The following is a 19,153-nucleotide window of genomic DNA, read 5'->3' as shown; positions in this document are numbered from 1 at the left end:
AAGGTGTTATGCTGAGTGAAATAGGTCAATCAGAGAAAGACATGTATCATATGACCTCACTGATATGAGGAATTCTTAATCTCAGGAAAGAAACTGAGGGTTGCTGGAGTGGTGGGGGGTGGGAGGGAGGGGGTGGCTGGGTGATAGACATTGGGGAGGGTATGTGCTATGGTGAGCGCTGTGAATTGTGCAATACCATTGAATCACAGATCTGTACCTCTGAAACAAATAATGCAATATATGTTAAGAAAAAAAAAAAGAAGATAGCAGGAGGGGAAGAATGAAGGGGGGAAATCGGAGGGGGAGACGAACCATGAGAGATGATGGACTCTGAAAAACAAACTGAGGGTTCTAGAGGGGAGGGGGGTGGGGGGATGGTTTAGCCTGGTGATGGGTATTAAAGAGGGCACGTTCTGCGTGGAGCACTGGATATTATGCACAAACAATGAATCATGGAACACTACATCAAAAACTAATGATGTGGGCGCCTGGGTGGCTCAGATGGGTAAGCGTCTGCCTTCGGCTCAGGTCATGATCCCAGGGTCCTGGGATCGAGTCCCGCATCGGGCTCCCTGCTCCTTGGGAGCCTGCTTCTCCCTCTGCCTCTCTCTCTCTCTCTCTGTCTGTCATGAATAAATAAATAAAAAGTTTAAAAAAAAAACCTAATGATGTAATGTATGGTGATTAACATAACAAAAATTTAAAGAGAAAAAGGTAACTCCCCCCTAATATTCTAGAACCCTCACCCTTTTCTTTTTTCCTTTTTTCTCTTTTTGCAACAGTAGTCATAATCACATAATTTACTACCTTATGTATTACATCATTGCCTGTCTATTCTCATTAAAATGCAACTACATAAGAAAAAAAAAACAACCCATGCTGCAGATAGTTCTATTTATCTGGTCAATGGGCAAAAAGCAAGCACTTTAGGTCTTTAGCTCCAATCTTTTGTTCATTTCTTATTGCTGGAATTTCATCTTCATTTCTTCGTGTTGGATGATTAAACTAGATGATGGTAGAGATGGTAAGCAGGCATTTGCTCAGCCTCAGGAGCGGATGAATTCTCAGCTGATGGATCTGCTGCTTTTGTCTCTTTGCCATCTTGTGGTTTAGGGTTTTCTGAGTGTCTGCATCGGTAATTGAAGTTGCAGTGGTACCAACGGTGGGTGGCTGCTGTCCTTGGGTCTCATCTCCTTGATTTTCCTTATCTTCTGCATTGCCATCCTCTCTAGGCTGTCTCTGTCGAGGAGGATCCCTGCAGAATCATGGTCTATAACCCCGATACCTATTCTGTCTCACTGGTCTACCTTGTTCTCCTGCACCCTGGTTGTCAGCACTTTCCATCACTTCTCCCTGCACAGGAGGGTTGGAATATTGTGGTCGATGCCCATAGGGTCTCTGCATGTAGTAAGGTGGGAAGCGCCGCCCGCGGGAGCGCCAGTGCTGTTGGGCCTGGCCTTCAGGAGCCTTTTCCTATCCCTCGTTCTTTTCCCCACTCTCACTATTCTGGTAATTCTGCTGGGAATTGCGTGCAGGACCTATGCCACGTGGATAGCATCTATAATGGTTCCAGTCTGCTGCATATTTACTGCCTTGCACTGGAACTCCACCAGGGCCTGTCACATTTGCTGGCTCAGCACCCTTTGCTCCTTCAACATCATCAAACTCCACAGTCTCTCCATCTTCCTGGGGCAGGTACTTCCTGGGGTTACTCTTTTTTAAATATTTTATTTATTTATTTATTTGACAGAGTGGGGGAGAGAGAGAGAGAACAAGTAGGCAGAGAGGCAGGCAGAGGGAGAAGGAGAAGCAGGCTCCCCGATGAGCAGAGAGCTTAACGTGGGACTCGATCCCAGGACCCTGGGACCATGACCTGAGCCCAAGGTGGATGCTCAACCAACTGAGCCACCCAGGCACCCTGGGGTTATTGTTTATGGCAGTCTGGTGTACAAATACATCTTCCTGGGTGGCATTCCTGTTAATGAAACCTTATATGTTTCTTACATTGAACCATTTTACTGTTCCTGAAACCTTCACTGAGATCACCACCTTGTCCCTGACGGCGGGCGGGCGCCGCGGATGGGAGGCCGCCCGGGGCCGCCGCTCCCTATGCTGCCGGTGGGGCCGGGATCGGTGTAGGCAGCGCTGAGGGCCGAGGCGTTGGGCAGCTGCTGGGTCTCGGCCTTGTTGCTCATGGTTGCAGTGATGGTGACTGCGGCTGGCCCCGCAGCTGCGGCTCAGCTGGGGCGTGACCGCAACTAGGCCAACGGCGGTGGCAGAGCTGCTCAGGGCTCTCTGGGGTCCGCTCTCAGCTCTCGATCGAACTCGACTTCTTAGACTTCTTAGTTGGCAGCCATTGCCTCAGGGGACACCTCTGTGCTGCCATATCCCCATGCTTTTCCTGGTTACTGGCCCCCCTCTAAGCTGATCAGTCACGGTATATCTGCCCACTACTGTGGCCCTCAAGACTGATGGGCATATGAACCTCATCGTCAATCAGCTCTCTCCCTGGGATTTTTCTCGCTGGTGCTGGCAGGAAAAGTGCTTTCCCCTCAGACTTCCAGGGTATAAGGATGGATGCTTGGAGCTGCTATGGCCATTTCCCCTCACCCTCATGGAGAAAGCCCATCTGTTCTTGACTAATCATGAGAATGTTATTCTATCAAAATACATATTTTTCTGTAAAATGAAATAGTCTACTCCTTGTTTTCCACAAAAAAGGGAAATCTAGGATTTAAAAAAAACGTGTTTTCAGGGCGCCTGGGTGGCTCAGTTGGTTAAGCGACTGCCTTCGGCTCAGGTCATGATCCTGGAGTCCCGGGATCGAGTCCCACATCGGGCTCCTTGCTCAGCAGGGAGTCTGCTTCTCCCTTTGACCCTCTTCCCTCTTGTGCTCTCTCTCTCTTTCTCTCTCTCTCAAATAAATAAATCTTTAAAAAAAATGTGTCTTCAGATTTTCAATACTGATTTTATCAAATTCTGGTAATTTTTGTTGCTGTGTTGTAGGTCCTAAGATTACCTGCAGGTTTGATGATTAGCTAGGATTCACAGGACTCAGCATTTAATTGTACTCACAGCTATGATTTATAATAGCAAAGAACACGAAGCAAATCGGCAAAGGGAAAAGGCATATAGGGTAAAGCCCAGAGGAAACCAGGTTCAAGCTTCCCCCTCCCAATGGAGTCACACAGAACGAGCTTAATTCCTCCAGGATGAATCATAGCATGTGAGAAATGTCTACCAGGGAAGTTCATTAGAGACTCAGTGCCCAGAGTTTTTACTGGGGAATGGTCACATATGTATGCATCCTCTGCCTAGTACATACCAAGTTTCCAGATTCCCAGAAGGAAAGCAGGTATTCAGTATAAACCATATTGTTTGCTCAAATAGTTTAGGCAGAGTGAAGCACTCTAATCGTTTAACTGAAGTTTTCTATAAGTGTAGGAAATTGATTACCACACAGGTTCCCAGATTCCACCCACAGGCCAACGTTTTAAGCAGGTCTTTCTAAAGATAGCAGTCTTGGACCTATTCTTTTCTACAATTTCCCATTTAAGATATAGGATATCCTTTTATTTAAAAAATGGTGTAAGCAAATAAGGTAGAACTGTGTGCATAGGTATCTTCTCATTGGATTCCTTTTCTCTCCTTTTGTTTACCTTTTTTGTCTTCTCCCTAAGTTGTACAAATGTAAAAGTTAATTTGGTACAGATCCCTGCTTGAGGTTAAACTGTGTATTACAGAAGATATATTGAAGGAGCTGAGAGGCAACACATAGATAACCAATACACCATATATTGGGATAATCATATGCCTTTTCTTTAATCTGTTAATATGGTGAACTATAGAAATAGATTCTCTGATGTCGAACCATCCTTGTATTCCTGAATTAAAGCCAACTAGGTCATGGACATTTTGGAATTTAAATGCTGCTAAACTCCATTTCCTAATATTTTATTTGGATTTTTAAATCCATGTTTATAATGAGATTGGTCTCTAACTTTCTTGCCCTATCTTTGTTCGGTATTGGTATCACAAGGTAAGTTAGGTAGCTGTCTTTTTCCATTTTCTAAAATATTTTGATTGAGAAATGATTATTGATCCTTAAGGGTCTGGTAAAATGTGCCTATGAAACAATGTGGAACTTGTGTTTTTGGAAAGACTATGTTTGTTCTTACTGGTTTTATTAAGAGTAATTTCAAAGAAATATAAAAATAGAGAACACAGCTCAAAAATCCCCAATACCTCTCAGCTAGATATAACAATTATCAAGATTTTGCCACATTTGTTTCACTTCACTAAAAAACTAAGAACATTTTCTTGCATAACCAAAATTTCATTATCTTTATCTTCATTAGATATCTAACAAAATTAAGTATATTTCCTTGATTTCACCTAATATTTAGACCATTATCAAATTTCCCATCTGGTTATGGCAAAATGTCCTTCGCAGTTGTTTGGAAGATTAGGGATTACTAATTCAATTTCTTCAATGGTTGCTAGTTTATTCAGGCCTTCCATTTCTTTGAGTCAATTTTGGTAATTTCTATTTTCTAAAAAATTATGTTTCATCTAAATTTCCCCACTACCATTCCTGATTAGTTTTGCCAGAGCCCTATCCATTGAAGTGCCGACTGCTGGTATAATCCCACTCTAAATCATTACCTGAAAATTCCTACTACTAAGGTTCTCCAAATTAAGCCTGAGTTTGTAAACTGCTTGGATATTAATTTTCTACTACTCTTGATGATGAGGGAGGAGGTATCAATCCTTTTGGTGGATGTTAGCTCTAGGCCTGCCTTGTCCCAGTAGTTTCTTCACCTTAACCACAGACCAAATAGCATACCTTATCCTCAAATCATCTGAAATACAATTTCAACTCACAGGACAGAATAAAAGAATTTTGAGCAAGGAGGGAACTTAGAAGGTATTTTGTCCTGCTTATTTTGCAGACAAAGAAACTGAATTCCAGGATCAAAGTGATTTGCCCCACATCATATAATCAGTGGCAGGAAAGAAACTTTAGGGGAGTGTCAAGATAAGAACGAATTTCGGGAGATTTAAAGTATTTTAAATACTCCCCAAATTAAGCATTTCATTCCAGAGCCCTAAAGCCAACTTACACTGAAGCCAGCTGCCCAAAGCACAGTAATTACAAATCACTTCCCTGGGCAATGCTCCCCTTCTTTTCCTTTCACAAGTCTTTGTATGAAAGTTAGCTTTACCAACCCATTTCATCTCTGAATAGGCATGTACATTTCATCTTTTCCAAACCTATAAATGGTTAGCTGTAACAGTGTAAGCAAAATCAGACCCAGGACCACTAGCTTCTCAATTCAGCCTAGGTTACAAATGTGAAACCCAGGAGATTGTTGCTCTGATAGAGATACTGTACTTTTAGAGAGGTAGAACTGGCAACCTCCAACAGGGATAGCACTTCCATGACAGTGCAGGTCTCTGCACTTCACAAGGTGGCACAGGTGCAAAAACAGATTAGAAACTACCTAAGTGACCTTGATTTTTAAATTTACTATAAAGCTACAGTAATCAAAACAGTGTGCTACCTCGCACTCATTAGGATGGCAATTATTAAAAAAAACAAGAACAACAGAAAAAAACAAGTGTTGGTGAGGATGTTGAGAAACTGAAAGCCTTGTGCAATGCTGATGGAAATGTACAATAGTGCAGTCACTATGGAAAACAGAACGGCAGTTCCCCATAAAAACAGAATTAGCTTGGGGCACCTGGGTGCCTCAGTAAGCGCCTGCCTTTGGCTCAGGTCATGATCTCAGGGTCCTCGGATCAAGCCCCAAGGCAGGCTCCCTGCTCAGCAGCGGACTCCACTTCTCCAACTCCCTCTCCCTCTGCCCCTGCTCCTGTGTTCTCTCTCTCTCTCTCATTCTCAAAAAAATAAAATCTTAAGAAAAAAAACACCCAGAAATTTAAAACAGAATTAGCTTATGACCTAGCAATTCCACTTCTGGGTATATGCCCAAAGGAATTGAAAGCAGGATCTCAAAGAGATATTTGTACACTCATCTTCACAGCAGCATTATTCACAATAGCCAAATGATGGAAGCAACCCAAGTGTCCATCTGCTGATGAATGGATAAAGAAATTATGGTATATTCATACAATGGAGTATTATTTAGCCTTAAAAAAGGAAGGAAATCCTGCAATATGTGAGAACATCGATGAAACTTGAGAACATTATGCTAAGTGAAACAAGTCAGTCACTGAAGGACACATATTGCATGATTCCATTTAATATGTGGTAACTAAAACAGTTGAACTTATAGAAGCAAAGAATAAAAGTGTTTGCCAGGGGATGGGAAAAGGGTGAAAGTAGTTGCTATCAATGGTTATAAAATTTCACCTATGTAAGATGAATAAATCCTAGAAATCTGCTCTACAACATTGTGCCTATTGATAACAATACCATATTGTACACTTGAAAATCTGTTAAGGGGCGGGGCTGGGTGGCTCAGTGGGTTGAGTGTCCAACTCTTGATTTTGGCTAAGGTCAAGATCTTGGGGTTGTGGGATCCAGCCCCCAGCCCCCTGCAGGCTCCCCGCTCAGCGAGGAGTCTGCTTGTCCCTCTCTATCTACTCCTCCCCCCACTCACTTGCTCGCTCTCAAATAAATAAATAAAATCTTTTAAAAAATCTGTTAAGAGGATAGATCTCACATTAAGTGTTCTTCCCACAATAAACTAAAAAAAAAAAAAAAAAAGTAGAGTGGTTGCCTGAGGCTGGGTAGAAAGAATGCAGAGTTACTGTTTAATGGATAGATGAAAAATGTTTTCCAAGATGAAAAATGTTCAGCGGCTATATGGTGGTGATGACTGCACAACAATGTGAAATGTACTTACTGCCTCTGAACTGTACACTTAAAAAGAGTTAAATGATAATTTTGATAATAAAATAATTAAAAAGTGTGTATTTTAGTTTTAAGAAAATAACTTAAAAACAAAAAACAAAACAGTGTAGCCCTAGCATAAAGATACACAGAACAGTTAACAAAATTTAGAGCTCAGAAACAGAACCACACAAAGCCAAGGTAATTCAACTGACAAAGGCAAGTTTTTTTTTAACAAATGGCGGTGAAACTCCTCTGTTTCCATAGGGGGGAAAACCAAAAACCAAAACGAACCGCAACCTCTACCTGACACCACAATGAAAAATTCCAATATATCTTAGACTTACACGTAAAAGTTCTAGAGGAAAACACAGGAGAAAATCTTCCGGAGTTTGGGGTAAGCAGAGATTTCTTAGCACAGAAAAAGCACAAACCGTACGAGAAAACTGATCAAGTAACTTCACTAAAATTAAAAACTGCTTTGCACAAACCACCATCAAAATAATGAAACGACCCAGCTCAGGAGAAAATACTCGGAATTATATATAACAAAAGATTTGTATTTAGAACATACATATATCACCTGTTTAACAAAACATTTGTACTCGGAACTCCCGCATTCAATAATAAGACGAACACGAATAAAACATGGGCAAAGGTCTTCAACTGACTCTTCGCAAAAGATGAATGGCCATGAACAAAGACTATCCCTGCGACGCTGATGCCAAAGATGGAACGGACGCACACCTAAGGCCTTTGAAGTGAAACAGTCTAACAGGAGGAGAGTGTCTTAACTACGCCTTGAGAAAAGGAAAACAGGCCAAACGATGCGTCCATTCACTAAACCTCGACTTCAGATCTTGCAGCTTACTCCGAGGCGTAGACAACACGGAAGCATCGCGATGCCGGAAAACGCGCGGGCACTCACGGATCTTAAGGGAAAACGAGAGGAAACTGAGAGTGCAAGCGTGATCAGGGTTCCCAGATTGGGCGGACTGACTCTAAGGCGGGGGGGGGGGGGGGAGGCGGAAGGGGCGGGGCAAAAAAGACTAGCTCAGGTATAGGAGCGTCGGACACGCCCACGTGCGCGCGCACCCTTCGGTTAAACACCCCCTTCGAGCCTGTGCTCTCGCGGTATTTGTGCCGACTCTCGCGGGGTTTAGCGTGGCACAGGGAGGCCGGCCCGGGGGAGGGGGTGGTGGTCGGTTAGTGGCGTTGGGCTCCGGCCGCCGCCGCCGTGGCAGCATATTCTCCTCCGCTCACGGAGAGCTGCTCAGGCTGGAGGCCAACCAGGTAAAGAGCTCGCCCGCATGTGTGTGCGCGCTACTTGGGAGTCGGGAGGCCCGGGGCTGGAGGGAACCCCGGCTTGGCCTCCCGTGGTGTCGCGACAGGCCCGCGCGAGGCGACCGTGGAGCGGGCTCCGCCCCAGCCCCCTCCCTAGCTCCCGCCCTGACCGCTTTCCTCCCCCTTTCTCCTAGCTCTTGTCGCCGCCTCGGTCGCGATGGGGGCACAGGACCGGCCGCAGTGCCACTTCGACATCGAGATCAACCGGGAGCCGGGTGAGCGGGAGACTGGGCTCCTGCGGGGGCCTGGACAATCCTTGGGGAAGGGGAGGGGTCTACCCTCATCAACCCTCCCCCAAGCCTTTTTGGGAGCGGGCAGGCTCAGTCAGCACTAGCTTTGCTCCTGAGCGAAAATCGTTGGGAGAGGAGAGTGAACGGCATCCACCACTCCCATCCCACTCAGAGTCCGGGCCTCGCCCTCCGAAGCCCCTTGCGGGGATACTCACGCCTTGCACCCCCGGACTGAGTGTTCGTACCATCCCTGGCGCCGAGGAAAGGGGTGCAATCTGTCTCGGACTTTTTCTCTCTTAGTGTCTGTAAGGGGGCAAACTCTCCAATTCCTTTTTCTGGTATTTTTCTCTGCTGTGAGGTTTGGATTCGTATGTTCTGTATTTCCTAATTCTTGTATATCAGTAGGTTAACTCCCACTTCTATTTTTCCCTAAGTATCTTTACCCAGAATTTCTTGGTTCATGGGGAAATGACTTAGTGAAAATCTTGTGTGATAAAGGAAAGTATTCTGTACCAACAGAGACTTGCAGGACGCGTGCATTTGGTGTTAATGCTTCGTCTTTAGGGAATCCAGCCATTCGTTAGTATATATTACTGAAAATACTTCCTTCCAAAGGGTAGTTGTTTCATTCTAAGTAGCAGAGCCGGCCGGGTTCCGAACTGTTTTCTTAGCCTTTATTTTTTTTTTTTTTGTATCTGTGTCAGAAGTTTTAGTTGGAAACATATATGCAGTCTTTGTGCAGCATCTTGTTCAGCAGATTCTTATTGAGAGCCTGCTACTGTTTGAACAGTAGACTCTGGGGATATAGCAATGAATAAAACAAAGGACTCTCTTCCTTGTAGTTGGTATTCTATTAGGGGAAGGCAGACCATAAACAAGGAAAAAAATACAGTGGCTTGTAGTAGGGGGTACTGTTTTAATATGTGGATCAGAAAAGGCTGTTTTGAGATGACAGTTAAGGCAGACATCTGAAGGAGATGAGGAGGTAAGCCATCGTGGGTATCTTTTGAGGAGCATTCCTGGCCAAGGAAGTTAGTATAAAGGCGCTGAAGAGGGAGTGTACTCTGGTGTTTGAAGAACTGCCAGAAGCCCAGGGTGGAGCAGAGGAGGGATGAGACTAGCAGGAAATGCTATAGACCATAGTAAGGACTTTTGACACCGTGAGATGAGATATTGAAGGGTTTTGAGCAAAGGAATGTTGTGATCTTAGAAATATTGTTGCATTCTCTGTTTCTAATATTTTGAAACTTGATGGCTCTTAATCCTTACTCTATAGTGAATCCATGCTTCAGATAACAGGGCTTATGTTTAAGAATTAAAAACGCAAATTGAACATAATAAAAAATAAAGCTATTTCCCACTGTCAAAAAAAAAATAGCAGACTCATGAAAAGGAAAACAAAGGTTCTATAGCCATGTAAAGTACTCCTTTCCTAGTACATGTTCATATCCAAGATTTGCAAATAACCTTTGTTATGAAAAATCTCCAGAATATGTTTGTTAAATGTTGAACGAACTTCAGTCCCCAACATTCAAGGTAATTCATTATAATGCCATTCCAATAGAAGTGACTAGCACTTTTTAAAACACTGACTCATACAAGGAATGCTTATACTGTTCTGGGTTAAACCAGCTGATAATTGGCAATTTCATATGGTTCAATCTCATATATAATATTTCTAGAACTTTTCATTATATTATCTAAATAGTAGGTACTTGATTTTTACACAGCTTTTAAGGATCACTTCAACTCTTTGAAGTGAGGTACCCCGCTTTGTAGGATTTAACCATTAGTAAGTATGTCATTGAGTACTTAGCCAAGTGATAGTCTTGACTTCTTGTATTGTTAATAATAAACGTAAATACAAAGTAGTATCAAAAGATCCTTTAGGAGTGGCCATAATGACCACATTAATGAGAGATCAAGAAATACTGACAAAAATTGAATTGAGTACAACACAGTATGTATTCATTTCTATTACTATCAATGGAATTTCTTTGTTTTATACTAAGTTACCTAGGCTTTTGAATTACAAAATGTAAGTGTATTAGAAGACGAAGAGTCTCTATATAGAGAGTTTTTCCTCTGTGAATCCAATAAAATGGTTCCTATTTGAAATAATTCCAGGACTGTACCTTAGGAATTTTTTTTCAGAAGGTTTTTAACTAAGATTTTCATTTCTTTAATAGTTGCAGAACTGTTCATGTTATTTCTTCTTGAGTGAGTTTATCTGTGGGATTTGTAGTGATAGCTCCCTTTCATTCCTGATGTTGATAATCTGTGCCCTTTGTCTTTTTTCCTTGGTCTGTTTGGTTAGAGGTTTATCACTATCATATTTATTATCATTTCAAAAAACTGAATTTTGGTTTTGATTTTTTTCCCTATTTTCTTCCAGTTTTAGTGACGTATCTTTTCTGTTTGCTTTGACTTACTTTGCTCATTTTCTAGTTTCTTTAAGTGGAAATTTGGATTGTTGACTTGAGACCCTTCTTTTCCAATACAAGGATTTAATGCTATAAATTTCCTTCTATATGCAGGACCCCATCAATTTTGACATATTGCTTATTTTCTTTCAGTTCAAAATATTTTCTAATTTCCCTTGAGGCTTAGTCTTTGGCTCATGAATTACTGAGAAGTGTTTTAATTTCTAAGTACTTGGATATTTTTCAGTTGTTTTTCTGTTAATGTTTTCTGCTTTAAATTCCATTTATGGTCAGAGAACATACCTTGTATCATCTCAGTTCTTCTAAATTTATTAGGAATAAATTAGGGTTTGATATGTTCTGTTTTAGTGAATTTCCCATGTGCACTTTAAAAGAATGTATATTCTGCTGTTTTTGTGTGGAGTGTTCTATAAATGTCAATTTGAGTCATTTGGCTAATAGTGTTGTTCAGTTCTTCTATATCCTGGCTGATTTTTTTGTCTCCTTGTTCTCTTGTTTACCAATAGAGGAGTATAGAAGTCTCTTTTGATAATTGTGGATTTGTTTCTTCTTTCAGTTCTATTAGTTTTTGCTTCATTTACTTTGAGGCTCTTTTGTTAGGTGGATGCATACACGTTTAAGATTGTTATGTCTTCCTAATGAATTGACCCTTTTATCATTATGTAATGACCCTTGTTATTTCTGGTAATTTTCCTTGCTTTGAAGCCTACTTTGTCTGATATGAATACTGCTACTTCATTTTTTTTGTTAGTGTTTATGTGGCATGTCATTTTCTATCCTTTTACTTTTAACTTATATTTGAAGTGGGTTTCTTGGGGCGCCTGGCTGGCTCAGTCAGTGTAGCATGAGGCTCTTGATCTTGGGGTTGTGAGTTCAAGCCCCACATTGGGTATAGAGATTACTTGAAAATAAAATCTGGGGTGCCTGGGTGGCTCAGTCGGTTGAGTGTCCACTTGATTTCAGCTCTGGTCATGACCTCGGGATTGTGAAATCAAGCTCCATGTGGGGCTCTGCATTGGTGTGGAGCCTGCTTGGGATTCTCTCTCTCCCTCTCCTTCTGCCCCGCCCCTTCCCCCCCCCCACCCAGAAAAACCTTAAATAAATAAAGTGGGTTTCTTATAGACAGTAAATAGATGGATCTTGTTTTTTTACCCATTCTCATTATCTGTCTTTTACTCAGTATACTTAGGCTATTTACACTTAATGCAATTATTGTTTGTTTGGATTTGTCTAATATTTGTTTTTGCTTTCTCTGTTTTCTTGCATTTTGGATTATTTGAATATTTTTTAGTATTTTAAATTTTTCTATTGATTTTTTTGATGATCTCTATAGTTTTTTTAGTGGTTACTCTCGAGATTACAGCATATATACTTGGCTTTTCACGGTGTACTTAGAATTAATATTTTACCACTTCAGGTGAAATGTTGAAACCATCCCACCATATAATATCCCTTTACAACCTTATGTTGTATTGGTCATATATATTACATCTACAAACATCGAAAGCCTTTGCTTTCAAACATCACACATACTAGCTTAAGAGGAGAAGAAAATACTCTTGTTATTTACTCATATGTTTACATTTCTGTTGCTGTTTATTCATTCCTGAAGTCTCAGGTTCCCTCTGGTATCATTTCCCTTCCACCTGAAGAATTTGCTTAAAGCATTTCTTTTAAAGCAGATCTTCTGGAAACAAATTCTCTTCATTGGGTTTTTGGTTTTTGGTTTTTTTTTACCTGAGAATTTTACTTTGACTTTCTTCTGCTTCTGTTTTTTTTTTTTTTTAAAGTAGGCTCCACGCCCAGCATGGAGCCCAGTGAGGGTCTTGAACTCACCACCCTGAGATCAAGACCTGAGCTGAGATCAAGAGTCAGATGCTTAACTGACTGAGCCACCCAGGCACCCCAACTTTGCGTTTATTCTTGAAAGATATTTTTACTAGTTATAGAATTCTGGGTTGACAATTACTTTCTTTTAGCACTTGGAAAATGTTCCACTGCCTTCTGGTCAATTTGATTTCTGATAAGAAATCTGTAGTCAAATTCTTGTTGCCCCATATGTAATGTGTTGTTCTCATCTGACTGCTTTTGAGATTTTTACTTTGTCTTTAGATTTCAGCAGTTTTATTGGAATGTGTCTCGGTGTGAATTTCTTTTTATTCTCTTTGGGGTTTACTGGTCTTGAATCTTTGTCTTTTGCCAAATTTAAGACATTTTCAGCTACTGTTTCTCCAAATATGTTTTCTGTACAGCACACTTTTTCCTCACAATACAGGACTTTGATGACGCAAATATCAGATCTTTTGATGTTACCTCACAAGTCTAAGGCTTTGTTCAATTTTTTTTTTCAGTCTTTTTTCCCTCTCTATTTTTCAGATTGGATAATTTCTATTAATTGGTCTTCAAGTTCACTAACTTTTTCCTCTGTCATCTTCATTGTATTGTTGAGCCCACCTAGTGAATTTTTGATTTTGACCATTTTTTGTTTTAAAATTTCTTTGTGGGGGCGCCTGGGGGCTCAGTCGTTAATCGTCTGCCTTTGGCTCAGGTCATGATCCCAGGATCCTGGGATTGAGTCCCGCATCAGGCTCCCTGCTCAGCGGGAAGCCTGCTTCTCCCTCTCCCACTCCCCCTGCTTGTGTTCCCTCTCTTGCTGTCACTCTCTCTGTCAAATAAATAAAATCTTTGAAAAATAATAAAATTTCTTTGTGGGGGGGTGCCTGGGTGGCTCAGTTGGTTAAGCATCTGCCTTCGGCTTGGGTCATGATCCCAGGGTCCTGGGATTGAGCCCTGCATCAGGTCCCACATCCCTCTCCCTCTGCCTCCTGCTCCCCCTGCTTGCACACGCACTCTCTCTCTCTCTCTCTCTCTGTCAAATAAATAAAATTAAAAAAAAAAATTTCCTTGTGGTTTTGCTTGAGATTTTGTTTTTCCATTCATTTTAAGAGTATTTGTACTTAATGTAGTATGGTTGTAATAGCTGCCTTAAAGTCTTTAAAGCACCTGGGTGGCTCAGTCAGTTAAGCGTCTGCCTTAAACCCAGGTCATGATCCCGGAGTCCCAGGATCGAGCCCTCCATTGGGCTCCCTGCTCAGTGGGGAGTCTGCTTCTCCCTCTGTCCCTCACCACGCTGTTGTTCTCTCTCTCATGCTCTCTCTCAAATAAATAAATAAAACCTTTAAAGTCTTTGTCTAACACATTTCCAGCATCTGTATTATCATAGAGTTGCTGTTTTTGTCTTTTCCCTTAAGGAATATGAGATTCTTGTGGTTCTTTAAAAGTTGATAAATGTTGAATTGTATCCTGGGCATTTTGTATATTATGTTACATGACCCTGGGTCTAGTTTAAAATTCTGTGGAGAATGTTCACTGTTGTTGATGATGGTGACAATGATGTTGTAGCAGGCAGACAGCCTGGTTAGGTTCAGCCGGCAACCACCTTCTGCTGTTTATAGAGTCAGATCCACACATGCATAATGCATGGATAAGCCCTGGAGTTCATACTCCATGGGATTGTTTTTTTGTGGGAGCTCCCTTTTCTTTGAGATTTCCCCAATATATTCCGGCCCTTAGGAACTCCCTTTTTTGTTCATCTTGCCAGAAAGCCAGGGTTTTAGTGTCCTTACTCTGCCATGTCCTTCTTATAACTGTGTCAGTCTCTGAAGCTAAGTGGCAAGAGAATTGAGAGTAAAAGAAGCAGCAGGGATTCTTCCTATGCTCTTGGGAGCACAGTTGCTCTAGTCAGAAAGATTCTTTGCCTGCCTTGAAGTTTTATGTGCTTGCCTGGTCACCACTGTTCTTGCCACCATCCCTGTGGAATTGCCTAGGAGCTAGAATGGGAGAGAATGGAAAGAACAGAAAGAAAATGAGATTTCCCTCATTCACTGTCATCTGTAGGGGTCCCTAGAAATACAGTGCTTTCCTCAGAGCTCTTTCTGTACCCAGAGTGCAATTCTGGGTTTCAGATTGCTTTTGATTCTGAGCCATGAGATAAGGTAGGAAAACAAAATTCATTATGAATTCAGTGGGCTTTTTGTGTGTTACTTCCCCAGTCTGCCTGCTTCCATTTATTTTTCAGTCCTTAGATAATTGTTCCATGCTTTCTGACCAAGGTTTCTTAGTTGCGTTCAGTGAAAAAGATAGGGTGAAGTATATTTACTCCATTTTGATTGAACCTAGAATTCCTTATAAATTTCTAAAGATGTTAGCTGGCAGAAATTAGCCAGTCATTTTTCATTGTCTTTACAAATAAGTTCGTGTTTTCTGAAGGCATTCGCTTTTTGTATGAAATGTGATACCCAGTTTGGAAGTACATATATATATGAAATCCTCATTGACAACTTCATTTTTCTAAGACTCACCCTTCTCTGGTTAAATGTTCTCTAGTGTTGTTAGAACCTCCCAGGGTGGGCATGAAATAGTAATCTTGTTTTTCCCTCTTTTGGTGCCTCAGAAGCTTGCTTTTTCCTTGCCTTATTCAGATCCTTGTACTAAGAAATTGGGAGCCCAAGGAACCAGGTTTTAGATAATCTTCCAGTAAACTGATTTAAGCCGGGTTAGTCAAGAATGTCCATTAGAGGTTTTTTAAGTACATAGAGGGGAGTCACCAATAAGTTAGGTGAGGGCCATAGATTGCCTTTATCAGAACCTTGCTACCAGGGTACACCAAAAGTCACATTTTGCCATATATAGACATTAGTAAGCAAGTATGCCCACATATAAGAACCAGTTCTGTAAGCTTGATGAAGTCCCAGTTCTGTTTTTTTTTTTCAGTGCTCCAAGCACTTTTTATGTGAAAGATTCCTGCTCTTGAAAATTGTCATGCAAATGTTTGTCAAGCACCAGAATACTCTAAACATGTTGCTAGACTGGGGCCTTTTTTGGTGGACCCAGCCTCAGGTTCTACTCTTGATGGGTGACCCTCCAGATTCATTTGTCCTGTTAATACAAGGGTATGGAGTATCTCCAAATATTTTTATTCTATCTGTATATCACTAATTCTGAACATCACTAATTTACCAGTAAAAACCCATTTCTAACATTTATGTTGCTAATTATAAAGCCCCTGGGTGATGAGAGATAAAGATAGCAGAAGTATTTTTAGTAGCCATCTCTGAGGTGTGGCCTTTGATTCTCACTTTTGGAGGGTATTTCTTTCTGGTTAAGGTTTAATTTAAAAACTCATGATTCCTTTATATCAGTGTTTATGTAAGGTATTTCAAAGTATATTATAGTTGTGATATACTACATTATAGTAGTAAAATGTTGTAGGCCTTTTGTTTTCAGATTGCAAGATGGCTGGCTTTCATGAGCCCCCAGGGTGTCAAACACCCATTTGTTCACTCACATTCTGTCAGTCCGCAGTGGTTCCCCACAGGTTATAGGACTTGTGATGACACAATAGATGTAATGCAAGAGCAGTCAGGAGAATTGTCTTCTGCTACATGAGACATTAGTGAGATTTGCAAAAATGTAAAATGACACATTAAAACTTTTTGTTCAATTTTGAAAATATAAATTATTAAAAATATTTGTGTTAACATATAATGAGTTTATTTTATTGAAAATTGATTAATATTTCTTAAAGTTTCTCCATTTTAATTTCTAATATAGTAAATATCAATAGATTCAATCTATATAAAAAGTCTTTAAGGTCCTCAGTAATTGTTAAGAATATAGAGGGGTGGGGCACCTGGGTGGCTCGGTCAGTTAAAGGACTGCCTTCGGCTCAGGTCAAGATCTCAGGGTCCTGGGATCGAGCCCCAGATCAGGCTTTCTGCTCATTGGGAAGTCTGCTTCTCCCTCTGCTCCCTCTGCTCCCGCTGCTTGTGCTCTCTCACTTGCTCTCTCTCTCTCTGTCTCTCTCTCAAATAAATAAATAAAATCTTAAAAAAAAAAAATAGAGAGGGGTTCTAAGACCAAAAAGTTTGAGAACTGCTGTTCTAGACATATGCTTTCACAGAATGCAGGCATTGGGCTTTATCTACAGGTGTTTTGAATTTTTCATGTGGCTGTTATTTCACATTTAAAAGAAGTTGAAAAATAAAATTAGTAAAAATCACCCATCTGTCCTTTATAAATCACCCGTTTACATTTTATACCATTTGTTCTCGCTTTTTCTTTCTGCATGTGCAATTTTTTCTGAACAGTCTGAGGGTAAATTACCTACACCATGGCTCTTTACTCTTAAATACTTCAGTGTGTTTTTCTTAATGTATTTGTTAAGAATAGAGATACTTCTTAGATAACCACAATGTAGTTATCAACTTTATAAATTTGCATTGATGTGATACTTTAATCTACCATCTCTGTATTCCTTCCATTTTTGTGATTGGACCTAGCATTCTTTCTCTTCCAATACAAAATCTAGTCTAGCATGAGATAATTACATTTAGCTGCCATGTCACTCTATCCTCCATTTTTATACCTTTTTTTTTGCTTTTTATGACATTGACATTTTAGAGGAATACAGTGCCCTTCCTCCTTTTTTTTCCTTCTTTTTTTTAAGATTTTTATTTATTTGACAGAGCGAGAGCACAAGCAGAGGGAGCAGAAGGAGGGGGAGAAGCAGACTTCCCAAGGAGCAGGGAGCCTGATGCGGGGCTTGATCCCAGGACCCTGAGATTATGAACTGAGCCACCCAGGTGCCCCGAAGTTTGTTCTCAAAAGTGATAACCAGGGTATTTCTTTAGAGGAATGCTTGACTTTGGAAATTTTTTTTATGTGGGCCTCAGAGCAATATCATAAAACCCTAGCAATTCATCAAAATAGATAAAAATGGGTATGTAGTTGAAATTGGTGTTTTTACTTCATTGATCCAAGAAACTGAATTGAAAATGGAGTACTGCTTGTGGCTTTGGGCAAGCCACCTGACCTCTTTGTAGAATGGAAATACTGTCAGTTTTGTCTTAATGTGGCCTTAAGATAGCATGGCAAAATTTGCTTATATTCAAAATTTCCCTTTAAACATAAGACTCATCATACTTAAGATAGTTTCTACTTTGAGAGTGAGGCATGTGGGGATCTGATATGTACTGAGGAAACAGGAGAAATGTATTTGCCATCTCAATCTCACCCTGGTCCTGAGCTTGTGAATAGAGGGACTGGATGCAGTGGTCTGCACTATTTAGATGATTTCCTCCCTTTTTATATACTCAGAAATTAAATAGGAAGGACTCCAGTGTAGTAGTGCCGGTGTAGTAAGGTTGTTGGGAAGAATAATAAAATAATACAACCAGCTATCTTACAGATTGTGTTTTTGAAACATGAATTTATTGTGATGGCATGGATTAATTAAGGAGCATGGTTTTAATTAGGCAGACTGCCATTTGTGTTATAATAATCAGATACAAGGGAGGGAGCTAGTGTGTAGGAAGCAAGGGCAATTAAGCAGCACTGCTCTTCTAAGTTATTCTTGTCTGTCCTGACTAATCTGAAAAACAGTAAGAAGGACTATGCTAGTGACAGTGCTGGGGAAGGGGGACAGAGTGAGGTATGATCAATTGTAGGATTTCCACAGTGATGTTGAAGTTTTACAGTATACTCTTATAGCTAAAAACATGCCTTAATAATAGTGATACTTCTAATGAAAAAATCATTCTTACTGAAACCGTAAATTCCCTTGTCCCTCAACTCCCATTTTCCCATGGAAACAGTTTTTTATATGTGATTTTTGATAATGCAGTGTTTCTTTAAATGATACGTTATTTGCAGAGCAGACTGTTACTTGTAAAGAACCTAGCATGGTATCTGACGTATTTTTTTTTAAGTCGCTTTAATTATTGTATGTGAATGAACATGAGCATGTGCACTGAGTCAAGTACAGGGCTTTCATAGTAAGGTATTATTTAGACACACCTTTGTAGATAAGGCCTTTTTTGTTTACATTTTAGGAAAAAGGCTTGTTTTCAGGTTTCTGTAAGCAAGAGGGTTTGGTGTGGTTTCTTTCCCTTTTTTTCATTTACTTATTCATTCATTCATTCACTCATTCATTCATTCATTCACTCATTCATTCATTTAGAAATTGGGCCTGAAGAATCCAGTTATAACACCAGACCTCGTTGGATGGTTTTGAAGGCAGACACAGATTTTTATGGGGACTTTGAGAGGAGAAAGTTGACTTCATAGCATCTTCCTTTCCCTCCCCTTTCTCTTCCTCAAAACCCCAAGTGAAATGTACACACATTTTTTTTCCCTTTTCTACCTTTAACATAAGATGGCTGTTCCTGGTCTAACCCGTACCTCCTACCCCTACCCGCCCCCCCCCCATTGAATCC

The 19,153-nt window shown here is 40.6% G+C and overlaps 1 protein-coding gene and 1 pseudogene across 3 annotated transcripts in view; one reads left to right on the top strand and one right to left on the bottom strand.

The window, feature by feature from the left end:
• Positions 1-601: 601 nt before the first annotated feature.
• Positions 602-2,739, bottom strand: LOC114212238 (Y-box-binding protein 1-like; annotated as a pseudogene).
• Positions 2,740-8,070: 5,331 nt separating this feature from the next.
• Positions 8,071-19,153, top strand: part of NKTR (natural killer cell triggering receptor) — a 53,511-nt gene continuing 42,428 nt past the window's right edge. For all 3 annotated transcript variants that reach the window (XM_028106995.2, XM_028106994.2, XM_088026521.1), the window contains exons 1-2: positions 8,071-8,152; positions 8,338-8,418. In XM_028106995.2, coding sequence (XP_027962796.1) covers positions 8,361-8,418 — 58 coding nt within the window. In that variant the 5' untranslated portion in view covers positions 8,071-8,152; positions 8,338-8,360. The remainder of the gene's footprint in view (positions 8,153-8,337; positions 8,419-19,153) is intronic.

This window comes from Eumetopias jubatus, unplaced genomic scaffold (assembly GCF_037043125.1).
Source record: "Eumetopias jubatus isolate StellerSeaLion01/CBP00866 unplaced genomic scaffold, mEumJub1_p1.0 scaffold_1, whole genome shotgun sequence".
Taxonomy (NCBI): domain Eukaryota; kingdom Metazoa; phylum Chordata; class Mammalia; order Carnivora; family Otariidae; genus Eumetopias; species Eumetopias jubatus.
This window is presented reverse-complemented; position numbering and strand designations above follow the sequence as displayed.